General features: G+C 50.3%; 1 protein-coding gene across 1 annotated transcript in view; it reads right to left on the bottom strand.

Moving 5' to 3' along the window:
* The window catches only part of tp53bp1 (tumor protein p53 binding protein, 1), a 65,113-nt gene extending 55,975 nt beyond the window's left edge, over window positions 1-9,138 (bottom strand). Inside the window, exons 1-10 of the mRNA XM_072465595.1 lie at window positions 9,076-9,138; window positions 8,904-8,996; window positions 8,057-8,117; window positions 7,824-8,017; window positions 7,396-7,468; window positions 7,269-7,320; window positions 7,155-7,204; window positions 6,557-6,667; window positions 6,165-6,314; window positions 2,228-2,324 (exon numbers count right to left, since the gene is read on the bottom strand). Of these exons, the coding sequence (XP_072321696.1) occupies window positions 2,228-2,324; window positions 6,165-6,314; window positions 6,557-6,667; window positions 7,155-7,204; window positions 7,269-7,320; window positions 7,396-7,468; window positions 7,824-8,017; window positions 8,057-8,117; window positions 8,904-8,996; window positions 9,076-9,138 (944 nt within the window). The remainder of the gene's footprint in view (window positions 1-2,227; window positions 2,325-6,164; window positions 6,315-6,556; window positions 6,668-7,154; window positions 7,205-7,268; window positions 7,321-7,395; window positions 7,469-7,823; window positions 8,018-8,056; window positions 8,118-8,903; window positions 8,997-9,075) is intronic.
* Between the last annotated feature and the right edge of the window lie 4,996 nt (window positions 9,139-14,134).

The raw sequence follows: 14,134 nt of genomic DNA, 5'->3' as shown, positions 1-14,134 counted from the left end.
CACACACACACAGTGTTACACACACACACACACACACACACTGTTACACACACACACACACAGTGTTACACACACACACACACACTGTTACACACACAGTGTTACACACTGTTACACACACACTGTTACACACACAGTGTTACACACTGTTACACACACACTGTTACACACACAGTGTTACACACTGTTACACACACACAGTGTTACACACACACAGTGTTACACACACACACACACACACAGTGTTACACACACACACACACACACACTGTTACACACACAGTGTTACACACACACACACACACACACACACACAGTGTTACACACACACACACACACACACACACACAGTGTTACACACACACACACACACACACACTGTTACACACACACACACACAGTGTTACACACACACACACACACTGTTACACACACAGTGTTACACACTGTTACACACACACTGTTACACACACAGTGTTACACACTGTTACACACAGTGTTACACACACACACACACACACAGTGTTACACACACACACACACAGTGTTACACACACACACACACAGTGTTACACACACACACACACACAGTGTTACACACACACACACACACAGTGTTACACACACACACACACACAGTGTTACACACACACACACACAGTGTTACACACACACACACACACAGTGTTACACACACACACACACACAGTGTTACACACACACACACACACACAGTGTTACACACAGTGTTACACACACACACACACACACAGTGTTACACACACACACACACAGTGTTACACACACACACACACACAGTGTTACACACACACACACACACAGTGTTACACACACACACACACACAGTGTTACACACACACACACACACACAGTGTTACACACACACACACACACACAGTGTTACACACACACACACACACACAGTGTTACACACACACACACACACACAGTGTTACACACACACACACACACACAGTGTTACACACACACACACACACACAGTGTTACACACACACACACACACACAGTGTTACACACACACACACACACACAGTGTTACACACACACACACACACACACAGTGTTACACACACACACACACACACACAGTGTTACACACACACACACACACACACAGTGTTACACACACACACACACACACACAGTGTTACACACACACACACACACACAGTGTTACACACACACACACACACACAGTGTTACACACACACACACACACACACAGTGTTACACACACACACACACACACAGTGTTACACACACACACAGTGTTACACACACACACAGTGTTACACACACACACAGTGTTACACACACACACAGTGTTACACACACACACAGTGTTACACACACACACACACACACAGTGTTACACACACACACACACACACAGTGTTACACACACACACACACAGTGTTACACACACACACACACACACACAGTGTTACACACACACACACACACACACAGTGTTACACACACACACACACACACAGTGTTACACACACACACACACACACACAGTGTTACACACACACACACACACACAGTGTTACACACACACACACACACACACACACACACACACACACACACACACACACACACACACACAGTGTTACACACACACACACACACACACAGTGTTACACACACACACACACACACACAGTGTTACACACACACACACACAGTGTTACACACACACACACACAGTGTTACACACACACACACACAGTGTTACACACACACACACACACAGTGTTACACACACACACACACACACAGTGTTACACACACACACACACACACACAGTGTTACACACACACACACACACACACAGTGTTACACACACACACACACACACACAGTGTTACACACACACACACACACACACAGTGTTACACACACACACACACAGTGTTACACACACACACACACAGTGTTACACACACACACACACAGTGTTACACACACACACACAGTGTTACACACACACACACACACACACAGTGTTACACACACACACACACACACACACAGTGTTACACACACACACACACACACAGTGTTACACACACACACACACAGTGTTACACACACACACACACACACACAGTGTTACACACACACACACACACACACACACAGTGTTACACACACACACTGACACACAGACTCACTGGGACAGGCTGTTCTGCACGAGCGTCCTCTGCACACTTCCTGACAGATGCAGCAGAGCCAGAGAGTGTGAGGGGGTGGAGCCAAGCTGCGCCGCACCTGAACAGAACAGAACTTTATTTAAACACGACAAACACGCGACGCCAGGTGAAACACGCAAAGCCAGACGAGACGCGCAACACTAGATTAAGATAAGCCTTTATTTGTCCCACAGTGGGGAAATTCCAGTGTTGCAACACAAAGTAGGTACAGAAGTAAACAACAACAAAAACAGATAACTTAAAGAAAACTTTAAAAAACACTCCTGATAGAAAAGCTCTAATAAAAAACATGGGTATGACAGTATTGCACATGGGTATGTCAGTATTGCACATGGGTATGTCAGTATTGCACATGGGTATGCAGATGCAGTCATTAAACCTCTTCTGAAAAAGCCTCATCTAGATCCCGACCTATTTCAAATCTTCCCTTCGTCTCTAAAATCCTTGAAAAAGTTGTAGTAAAACAGCTTTGTCGCCACCTGCAGGACAATAACTTATTTGAAGTTTTCCAGTCAGGGTTCAGAGCCCACCACAGCACTGAAACTGCACTAGTTAAAGTCACAAATGATTTGTTATTAGCCGCTGACGATGGACTGGTCTCAATCCTGGTTCTGTTGGACCTCAGCGCAGCGTTTGACACCATCGACCACAACATTCTACTGCAGAGGTTAGAATGTGATGTAGGTGTTGGAGGAACAGCCCTCAGCTGGTTTAAATCCTATCTATCTGATAGGTTCCAATTTGTTAATGTAAACCAGAGCTCCTCACCAAGCTCTAAAGTAATTTACGGTGTGCCACAGGGTTCGGTACTCGGTCCAATTCTGTTTACTCTTTATATGCTACCATTAGGCAACATTATCAGAAAGCATGACATTAACTTCCACTGCTCTGCAGATGACACTCAGCTGTATTTATCAATGAAACCTGATCAGAGCGATCAAGTAGACAGACTTAGTACTTGTGTGAAGGAGATAAAAACCTGGATGACACTAAACTACCTGCTTCTTAACCCTGAAAAAACCGAGGTCATTGTGCTGGTCCTAAGCATCTACGAGACGCTCTATCTGAGCAGATAGTCACACTGGACAATGTCAGTGTAGCCTCCAGTTCTACTGTAAGAAACCTCAGAGTCTTATTTGACCAGGAGCTCTCATTTAAAGCTCATATAAATCAAGCTTGTAAAACAGCCTATTTCCATTTGCGCAACAAGAGCCAAAATCAGAAGAATCCTGCCTAAAAGTGATGCCGAAAAACTTATCCATGCATTTGTAACGACTAGATTAGACTACTGTAACTCCCTGCTTGCAGCGTGTCCTAAAAGCTCCATAAAAAGCTTTCAACTGGTTCAAAATGCAGCAGCAAGATTACTAACAGGAACAAAAAGAAGAGAGCACATTACGCCAGTGCTGGAGTCTCTTCACTGGCTCCCCGTCGAGTCCAGAATCAAATTCAAAATTCTACTCTTGACCTACAAAGCCATAAATGACATGGCCCCATCCGACCTCAAAGATGCTATAGAACCATATCATCCAAACAGAGCTCTTCGCTCTCAGAATGCCGGCCTTCTGGTGGTGCCAAGAGTCTCTAAAAGTACTGTAGGAGGTAGAGCCTTCTGGTGGTGCCAAGAGTCTCTAAAAGTACTGTAGGAGGTAGAGCGTTTAGCTACCAAGCTCCTGTGTTATGGAATCAGCTCCCGACCCATGTTAAATATGCTGACACAGTCTCTTCATTTAAGTCCAGGCTTAAAACGTTCCTCTTCGAAATCACTTATGGTCAGAGTAGTTAGGAACAGAAAGATAAACCCACAGCTTCAGCTACGCTGCCCTAGGAGTAACTGTGCTGGGGGAAGTATGACAGCTTGAGCACTATCCTCTTCTTCTTCTGACTACTTATGCTATCAAACAATATTTATTTTTTGATTCCACTTGCAAACTGTTCACCGCCTTCTTTTCTTTCTCTCACTCCTGAGGACCTGTGGACCCAGATGCCCCTCTCCTGGTGAAGTGGTCCCTGCCCTGTGTGGACGGTCCCTCATCTGCCTGAAGAGTGGGTCCAGCTCCAGTCTCCTTGTGTCCGTCTGTGAGAGTGGGATCTCTCCTTCACTGGAACTCCTCCAGGTTTCTACGCTTTTTTCCCAAAGAGGTTTTTTTTGTAGTTTTTCCTGGCCGAGAAGGAGAGTCTAAGGACAGAGGACCCTGGGACATCGTCCCTCGCCACCACAGACATTGTTGATTCATTTCTCCCTGTGGCCCTCAGAGGCAACTGTTGTGATTTTGGGCATTACAAAAATAAATTGATTTGATTTGATTTGATGTCAGTATTGAACATGGGTATGTCAGTATTGAACATGGGTATGTCAGTATTGAACATGGGTATGTCAGTATTGAACATGGGTATGTCAGTATTGAACATGGGTATGTCAGTATTGAACATGGGTATGTCAGTATTGAACATGGGTATGTCAGTATTGAACATGGGTATGTCAGTATTGAACATGGGTATGTCAGTATTGAACATGGGTATGTCAGTATTGAACATGGGTATGTCAGTATTGAACATGGGTATGTCAGTATTGAACATGGGTATGTCAGTATTGAACATGGGTATGTCAGTATTGAACATGGGTATGTCAGTATTTGTTGTAGAGTCTGACAGCAGCAGAAGGACAGACCCATCCTCGCTGTGTGAAGGAGACGTTTCAGTCACTGAAGCTGCTCTCCAGAGTGAACAGAGTGTCCTGCAGGGGACAGAGTGTCCTGCAGGGGACAGAGTGTCCTGCAGGGGGGACAGAGTGTCCTGCAGGGGGGACAGAGTGTCCTGCAGGGGGGACAGAGTGTCCTGTAGGGGGCGACACTCATGGTCCAGCATAGATGTGAGTTTAGCCAGGACCCTTCTGTCCCCCACCTCCTGCACCGAGTCCAGAGGACAGCCCAGGACGGAGCTTTGTCCAGCTTCTTCCTCTCCCTCTGTGATGACCACACCTACAGGAGCTGATGCACCACAGAGGAGGAGAAGGTCTTCAGGAGTGGCCCTGTCAGGAGTGGCCCTGTCACTCGAAAAGACCCTAGTCTCCTCAGGAGGTAGAGCCACCGGTGCAGGAGAGCAGTGCTTCACAAGCATTGTCAGCATTAGCAGAGGGAGCCACATACACTGCTATCACCATCACATGTGAGAACTCCAGGGCAGATAATATGACCTCAAGCCAAAAACCAGCAGTTCAATGTCTTTGTTGCACAGCTGCTTCTTCACTGTGCAATGATCAGGTTTGCAGTAGCTCTCATTTACAAACACAGCCAGGCCGCCTCCCTCTTCTTCTCGCACTCGCTCGTTCTGTCGCCCGTAGCAGATGAAAGTTGTCCAAAACAATGATACAATCCGACATTTCTGATAACTAGCTCGGGGGGGGCCCGGGGCCAGCGCACATTGCAAACGACGAAAACACGCAGTAATCCAGCGGAATAAACTTGAATCAAAGCGGGTCCAGTGTATGTCTGCGAGCCCCGCCCGTACAAGTGAAAGTACAACAATATTTACAAAAATACAATAGAGCACAAAAAGTATGACAGAGAGCGTTGCACCGAGCAGCCGGCTCTCACCAGCGCCGGGAGTGAGTGATTATACTAGATTCCTTTAGAAAAAAAGAAAAACATTAAAGTCTTGGGAAATAAATACTTAAACTGGATTTTAATTGTTTATGTTAAAAAGCATATTACACCTAAAATACCCCAGAATACAGTAAGTTGCTTACAATTTGTTCAAAATATCTTTAAAATGCTAAATATTTGTTTGTGATAATGTATAAAAATGTCTCTTGCCCCTTGGTGTTGGCAGTTGCACATTTCTGGATTAATATCGGATTTTTTGGACAAACTGATGGTTTTATAATGAATGTTTGGACCTGGTTTATCAAAGAGGTCCTCCTGAGATGACATCATCTCCTCCTGGTCCTGGTCCTGGTCCTGGTCCTGGACTTGAGAGTGAAGGAGAGACTGGACACAGACCCGAGGACTTGGTCTGGACTGGGTTATAGGAGACTCACAGGACTGACCTAAAGCACAGGACCAGATCAGAACACAGTCCAAAACTACAGACAGATTATGCAGAAAAGTTGACCAAAGTGAATCAGATTTATTAATTTTATTACATTTAAGTCTAAAATATGAGGCTAAATTAGAATGTTTGGGCCAATTATCAGTCACATACAAAAACAGTTCCAGAGGGTAAACAATATCTAATGAACCTGCTTTCCATTTTTCAGAGTTGATCAGTTGATCATCCTGAATGACAAACCTGTTTGGACGGGGTCTGGTCCTGCTCTAGTCCTGCTCTGGTTCTGGACTGGTTCTGATCCAAAGTCCTGGCTCTGGCTCAGCTCCAGGAAGCCGAACTGAGAGGCTCCTTCTGTGGACACAACACAGGTCAGAACAGAGGCTTCACGGGCAGGGGGCGGGGCCAGGAGGCGGGGCCAGGTGTGCAGACAGCCCCACCTCTCTGTGTTTAAGGTCCATCCTGACTGGACAGTCCTCATCGTTCTATAAAGTCTAACGTGTGTCATTTATGGACATGAAGGTCGTTTCATTCTGAGGTCGTCCGTGGCGATGGTCAGACGCCAGAGCCCAGAATGCACCGCTCTCTCTGCTTCACTCCACTTCATATTTGATTACACGCTTGTTCCACGCTCTGAGCCATCAGGAAATGCAATCGACAACGCTCCCGTTAACATTAGCATCGGCGTTAGCATCGACGTTAGCATCGACGTTAGCATCGACGTTAGCATCGACGTTAGCATCGACGTTAGCATCGACGTTAGCATCGACGTTAGCATCGACGTTAGCATTAGCTCAGGGCATAAACGGCCCACAGAGTGTGATTGGGATGGTTTGGTTACCGTGGTGAGCCTGCGCTTCTTCTTGAGCGTCCATCTCTTCAGAGCGACTCCTGGACCAAGCACAAAGTGTAAGAAAAGGTTCTGCAGCGTTTAAGTGACAATAATGTTACACACTTTGTCTCCGAGACGTCCAACACTTCACTCGCCTCAAAACTGGGGTTCATTTCTGCTCAGAACACACACGTTATGTCAGAACGCAGAAAAATTATCGGGATTAAGTACAGCTCATTTGCATATTCACCGTGGATCAGAGGCTGTGATTGGCTGCTGCTCTGAGAAGTGCAGCTGCTGGAGACGGGCAACGAGATCAGCTCCTGGACACAACATAAAACATGTTACAGGTCTAAACCAGACTCCCTCTCTGGAGACACACTCTCACTCTCTGGAGACACACTCTCACTCTCTGGAGACACACTCTCACTCTCTGGAGACACACTCTCCCTCTCTGGAGACACTCTCTCCCTCTCTGGAGACACTCTCTCCCTCTCTGGAGACACTCTCTCCCTCTCTGGAGACACTCTCTCCCTCTCTGGAGACACTCTGGACACTCTCTCTGGACACTCTCTCTGGACACTCTCTCTGGACACTCTCTCTGGACACTCTCTCTGGACACTCTCTCTGGACACTCTCTCTGGACACTCTCTCTGGACACTCTCTCTGGACACTCACCAGCACGGGGCTGGGCGCTCGCAGGTTGCTCAGTCTCCTGCTCAGTAGAGCTATGTAGCTGCTCTCTGGGTCGTCCTCGATCCCGGTGCTGTCAGGCTGAGAGTCCTCCACGATCAGGCAGGGCGGGTCTGAGTGTGGCAGGCTGGACTCCAGACCGCTCAGACCTCCAGGTACTCCTCCAGGTCCAGGTACTCCTCCAGGTCCAGGTACTCCTCCAGGTCCAGGTACTCCACTGGGTACTCCACTGGGTCCAGAGGCCATAAGGCTCTGGAGGTCAGGGTGGGGTGAAGTGGGCTGAGAAGAGGAACACGCAGAGGTGGGAGATGACTCTGGAACCTTTGACATAATCGACCTTTGAACTCCTCAAACTCCTCCCATGGACGTGTGAGTGACAGATCAGATCACACTGTGGACCAGCTGCTTAAATATAATGTGCCTGGATTTGCCTTTGATGTTTTTTACTCTTCTGCTTTGTTCCTTTTGTTCTGGTCCTGTTCTGTTTATTTACTCCGTTTAAAAAACTGAAGGAAAAAGATTTTAATAAAAATAAAAAACATTAAAAATTAGCTCAAAAATAGACAGAAACATCTGGTATATATGTTATTTTGGCACATTTTATGGTCTTGCTGACTCTCATCTCATCTCCCTGACACCATCAGTCACTCACTTCTCCACGACACCGGGCGCGGAGACAAACACGGCCGAAGAAAGGGCGTCTGCGGCGGCTACAGCAGCGTTAGCCGTGCCGCTGTTAGCACGTTAGCTCTGGAGCCTCAGCTACAGCGGCTCAGTGGCACCGCGGCGCTTTAGTTCTTGTGTTCGGGCGTCAGAGGAGCAACTGCTCCGGTTCCATTTAGATCCAGAGCTCCAAAAAAATCACAGCCGAGAACAAGCACTCACAGGCGGCTGCATCTGCGTCAGCGCTCCCGGTGTTAGCACGTTAGCTGCAAGTGACGACGCACCGTAAAATATCACTGCGAACAGGTTAAAAATCAAATAAAACCTTGTCTAAACCTTGTCTAAACCTTGTCTAAACCTTGTCTAAACCTTGTCTAAACCTTGGTAATGGAGTGTTCTGACCGGGAGACACCGAGGCTCGCTCTGATCTCTGCCCGGGAAACAGCAGCTCTGGCTCGGGCTCTGCAGCGCGTCCTGCCGCTGTGAGCTCCACGGCTGAACAATAAAACAATTATTTGAAGTAAAATCCCCGCGTAAAAAGCCGTTCGGTAAATGCGGTAAAAGCCCTTCACACGGACGCGTTCTTCCCCTGGATCTCTGGTTCGGAGCCGGTAGTTCCCGGTTCTCGCGCCGCCATGACGCGCTCCTCCTCAGACACAGAACTCCCGGCAAAACTCACACCCGCCGCTCTGATTGGCCAAACGGGTTCTAGTGGGCGGCTCGGACGCTGCTGATTGGTGGAGCGGGTTGAGCCCCAGCACAAGGTCCAGTTAAAGGTCCCCCTCACTGCCCCCCCTCACTGCCCCCCTCACTACCCCCCCTCACTGCCCCCCTCACTACCCCCCCTCACTACCCCCCCCTCACTGCCCCCCTCACTACCCCCCCCTCACTACCCCCCCTCACTGCCCCCCTCACTACCCCCCCCTCACTGCCCCCCTCACTACCCCCCCTCACTACCCCCCCTCACTGCCCCCCTCACTACCCCCCCCTCACTACCCCCCCCTCACTACCCCCCCTCACTACCCCCCCCCTCACTACCCCCCCTCACTGCCCCCCTCACTACCCCCCCCTCACTACCCCCCCTCACTACCCCCCCCTCACTGCCCCCCTCACTACCCCCCCCTCACTGCCCCCCTCACTACCCCCCCCTCACTACCCCCCCTCACTACCCCCCCTCACTGCCCCCCTCACTACCCCCCCCTCACTACCCCCCCCTCACTGCCCCCCCTCACTACCCCCCCTCACTACCCCCCCCTCACTACCCCCCCTCACTGCCCCCCTCACTACCCCCCCCTCACTACCCCCCCTCACTACCCCCCCCTCACTACCCCCCCTCACTGCCCCCCTCACTACCCCCCCTCACTGCCCCCCTCACTACCCCCCCCTCACTACCCCCCCTCACTGCCCCCCTCACTACCCCCCCCTCACTGCCCCCCTCACTGCCCCCCTCACTACCCCCCCCTCACTACCCCCCCTCACTACCCCCCTCACTGCCCCCCTCACTGCCCCCCCTCACTACCCCCCCTCACTACCCCCCCTCACTGCCCCCCTCACTACCCCCCCCTCACTGCCCCCCCTCACTACCCCCCCTCACTGCCCCCCCCTCACTGCCCCCCTCACTACCCCCCCCCTCACTACCCCCCCTCACTGCCCCCCTCACTACCCCCCCCTCACTACCCCCCCTCACTGCCCCCCCCTCACTACCCCCCCTCACTACCCCCCCTCACTGCCCCCCTCACTACCCCCCTCACTGCCCCCCTCACTACCCCCCCTCACTACCCCCCCTCACTGCCCCCCCTCACTACCCCCCCTCACTACCCCCCCTCACTGCCCCCCTCACTACCCCCCCTCACTACCCCCCTCACTGCCCCCCTCACTACCCCCCCCTCACTGCCCCCCTCACTACCCCCCCCTCACTACCCCCCCCTCACTACCCCCCCTCACTACCCCCCCTCACTGCCCCCCTCACTACCCCCCCCTCACTACCCCCCCCTCACTACCCCCCCTCACTGCCCCCCTCACTACCCCCCCCTCACTACCCCCCCTCACTACCCCCCCTCACTACCCCCCCTCACTGCCCCCCCTCACTACCCCCCCTCACTACCCCCCCTCACTGCCCCCCTCACTACCCCCCCTCACTGCCCCCCTCACTACCCCCCCTCACTACCCCCCTCACTGCCCCCCTCACTACCCCCCCCTCACTGCCCCCCTCACTACCCCCCCCTCACTACCCCCCCCTCACTACCCCCCCTCACTACCCCCCCTCACTGCCCCCCTCACTACCCCCCCCTCACTACCCCCCCCTCACTACCCCCCCTCACTGCCCCCCCTCACTACCCCCCCCTCACTGCCCCCCCTCACTACCCCCCCCTCACTGCCCCCCCCTCACTACCCCCCCCTCACTACCCCCCCTCTCTTTCTTCTCTTTCTTTCTTTGTTTTTATTAAAGGAGATCCAAGCTGCAGGAGCAGCTTCACACGCTCTCTTTCAGGCACAAACTGCGCATGTGCAGGACGTGACTCTCACAAAGTCATTTTACAATCAAAGCCTCGTTTACATTTATAATAATGTTATGTTAATGAGCACAGTGCAGATATGTTAATGAGCACAGTGCAGATATGTTAATGAGCACAGTGCAGATATGTTAATGAGCACAGTGCAGATATGTTAATGAGCACAGTGCAGATATGTTAATGAGCTCAGTGCAGATATGTTAATGAGCTCAGTGCAGATATGTTAATGAGCACAGTGCAGATATGTTAATGAGCACAGTGCAGATATGTTAATGAGCACAGTGCAGATATGTTAATGAGCACAGTGCAGATATGTTAATGAGCACAGTGCAGATATGTTAATGAGCTCAGTGCAGATATGTTAATGAGCTCAGTGCAGATATGTTAATGAGCACAGTGCAGATATGTTAATGAGCTCAGTGCAGATATGTTAATGAGCACAGTGCAGATATGTTAATGAGCACAGTGCAGATATGTTAATGAGCACAGTGCAGATATGTTAATGAGCTCAGTGCAGATATGTTAATGAGCACAGTGCAGATATGTTAATGAGCACAGTGCAGATATGTTAATGAGCACAGTGCAGATATGTTAATGAGCACAGTGCAGATATGTTAATGAGCTCAGTGCAGATATGTTAATGAGCTCAGTGCAGATATGTTAATGAGCACAGTGCAGATATGTTAATGAGCTCAGTGCAGATATGTTAATGAGCACAGTGCAGATATGTTAATGAGCACAGTGCAGATATGTTAATGAGCACAGTGCAGATATGTTAATGAGCACAGTGCAGATATGTTAATGAGCACAGTGCAGATATGTTAATGAGCACAGTGCAGATATGTTAATGAGCTCAGTGCAGATATGTTAATGAGTAAGTACATCAAGGACAAGGCTCCTACAGAGGACGTGCTCAGTGAATGTCTCAGGCAATGATGAACAGAGGATGATGAGGTGCTGGAGGGACCATCATGGGAGGACACGCCCCTACATGGAAGGACACGCCCCTACATGGGAGGACACGCCCCTACATGGGAGGACACGCCCCTACATGGGAGGACACGCCCCTACATGGGAGGACACGCCCCTACATGGGATGTACCACCAGAACATAACAGCGGGTCGGTCAGAAGGACAGAGGACCTGAACACCAGATCAATAGAGGCCCAGATCTACCACACCAGACAAGACCCAAGGTGTAGGCTGTGCAAAGGGGCCCCTGAGACCATCTCGGCACTTGCCACTGGTAAACCACTGTATGTTGTATTAAAGACTAAGAACCCCTGGACCTGGGGTCCCTCACAGCGCCAGTCCTCGCCTTTTATGACATTGCTAAGCCAACTTCTGTGTCCGCTGATGCGGGTTGGGGGCGGTGCTACTTCAACTCTCTGGGGAAATGTGGAAACTAGCCTTTTGCTCCAGACGTCTCACTGAAGCTGAAACTCGTTATGCTCAGTGAAGAAAGAGTGTTTGGGCTTGTGAAAAGTTTGACAAGTACTTGTGTGGCTTAGACCAGACAAGAGACAACCACAGCAAATAACAATGATCGGCAAACCATTGTCAAGTTCATCAGGAGTGGATGGCCTGAATACAAAGACAAAGTGCCACTAAATGGCCGAGTTTACATGAAATACAAACTGTCAGAGAATAATGAGCCCGGTGATACGTGGATGCACAGAGGACACCAAGGACACAAGGTGCAGAGACAGGGCCAGGACTCTACTGAGCTCAAAGACATCGTGCCTCTGTGCCGCACCTGCCAAGAGCAGAGGCACCTGCCAGGAGCAGAGGTACCTGCCAGGAGCAGAGGTACCTGGCAGGAGCAGAGGCACCTGGCAGGAGCAGAGGCACCTGGCAGGAGCAGAGGCACCTGCCAGGAGCAGAGGCACACCCAGCAGAAGGAGCCACTCATCTCAACACCGTTGCCCGATCGACCTTGGAAAAGAATAGGACTTGATCTGTGTGAATACAACAAAAGTAACTACCTTGTAGTTTCTGACTATTCACGTTTTTTGGAAATTCTACAACTGCCTTCTACCACAAGCTTTCAGGTAATACAAAGACTGAAATGCACTTTTGCCCAATTTGGGATCCTGATGAGGTGTGCGGGACAATGGACCTCAGTTTTCCAGCGCGGAATTCAGAGAGTTATCGCGTGAAATGGACTTTAAACATATCACGTCCAGTCCTCACCAGCCTCAGGCGAACGGCCGCGCAGAAAGAGCAGTGCAAACCGCAAAGAAAATCCTCAGGCAGGAGGATCCGCTCATTGCTCTCATGTGCTACAGGTCAACACCTTGTGCCACCACCGGAGTCAGTCCAGCTGAGCTCCTCATGGGAAGGAAAATCAGAACAACTCTCCCCACACTGGAGAAGAATCTTCAACCAAAGTGGCCCAACAAAAAGACTGTTAAGCAGAAAGATGCCACAGAAAAGGCCAAACAAGCTTTCTACTTCAACCGTCGCCATGGGGCCAGACCACTTCCTCCACTGCGTCCAGGAGATGCTGTAGTTGCTAAGCTGGATCAGGAAAAGACTTGGGTGACCCCGCAGTTGTTTCAGGGGAGACCACTACTCCAAGGTCTTACCTTGTCCAACCACCACAAGGAGCAGTGTTTCGTCGTAACCGTCGCCATCTTTATGTGAATAACTCTTCACCATCTTTGCACAGCTACACCTTGGGTCTTGTCTGGTGGTAGATCAGGGCCTCTGTCCCTCAGACCAACTCTTTCTAACCATTGGTAGGATTTTGTTATATCAGCCAACAAAGAACACGAGAAACTAGAGAAATCCCAAGGCCTCAGAGAGGAGCTGGAGAAGGCCTGGAGTGTGAAGGTGTCAGTGGAGCTGTAGTGACCGGAACACTTGGGGCAGTGACCCCCAAACTGGAGGAATGACCCCCAAACTGGAGGAATGACCCCCAAACTGGAGGAATGACCCCCAAACTGGAGGAATGACCCCCAAACTGGAGGAATGACCCCCAAACTGGAGGAATGACCCCCAAACTGGAGGAATGGCTTGGGCAGATCCCAGCAAAGATGTTGGAGATCTTGGTCCAGAAAAGTGCAGTGCTAGGAACAGCAAAGATACTGCGCAGAGCCCTCAAGCTCCCAGGGGCCT

The sequence above is a fragment of the Eucyclogobius newberryi genome, unplaced genomic scaffold, assembly GCF_026437365.1.
Source record: "Eucyclogobius newberryi isolate DKJ021-1_F unplaced genomic scaffold, fEucNew1.0.hap1 SCAF_5, whole genome shotgun sequence".
Lineage (NCBI taxonomy): Eukaryota > Metazoa > Chordata > Actinopteri > Gobiiformes > Gobiidae > Eucyclogobius > Eucyclogobius newberryi.
This window is presented reverse-complemented; position numbering and strand designations above follow the sequence as displayed.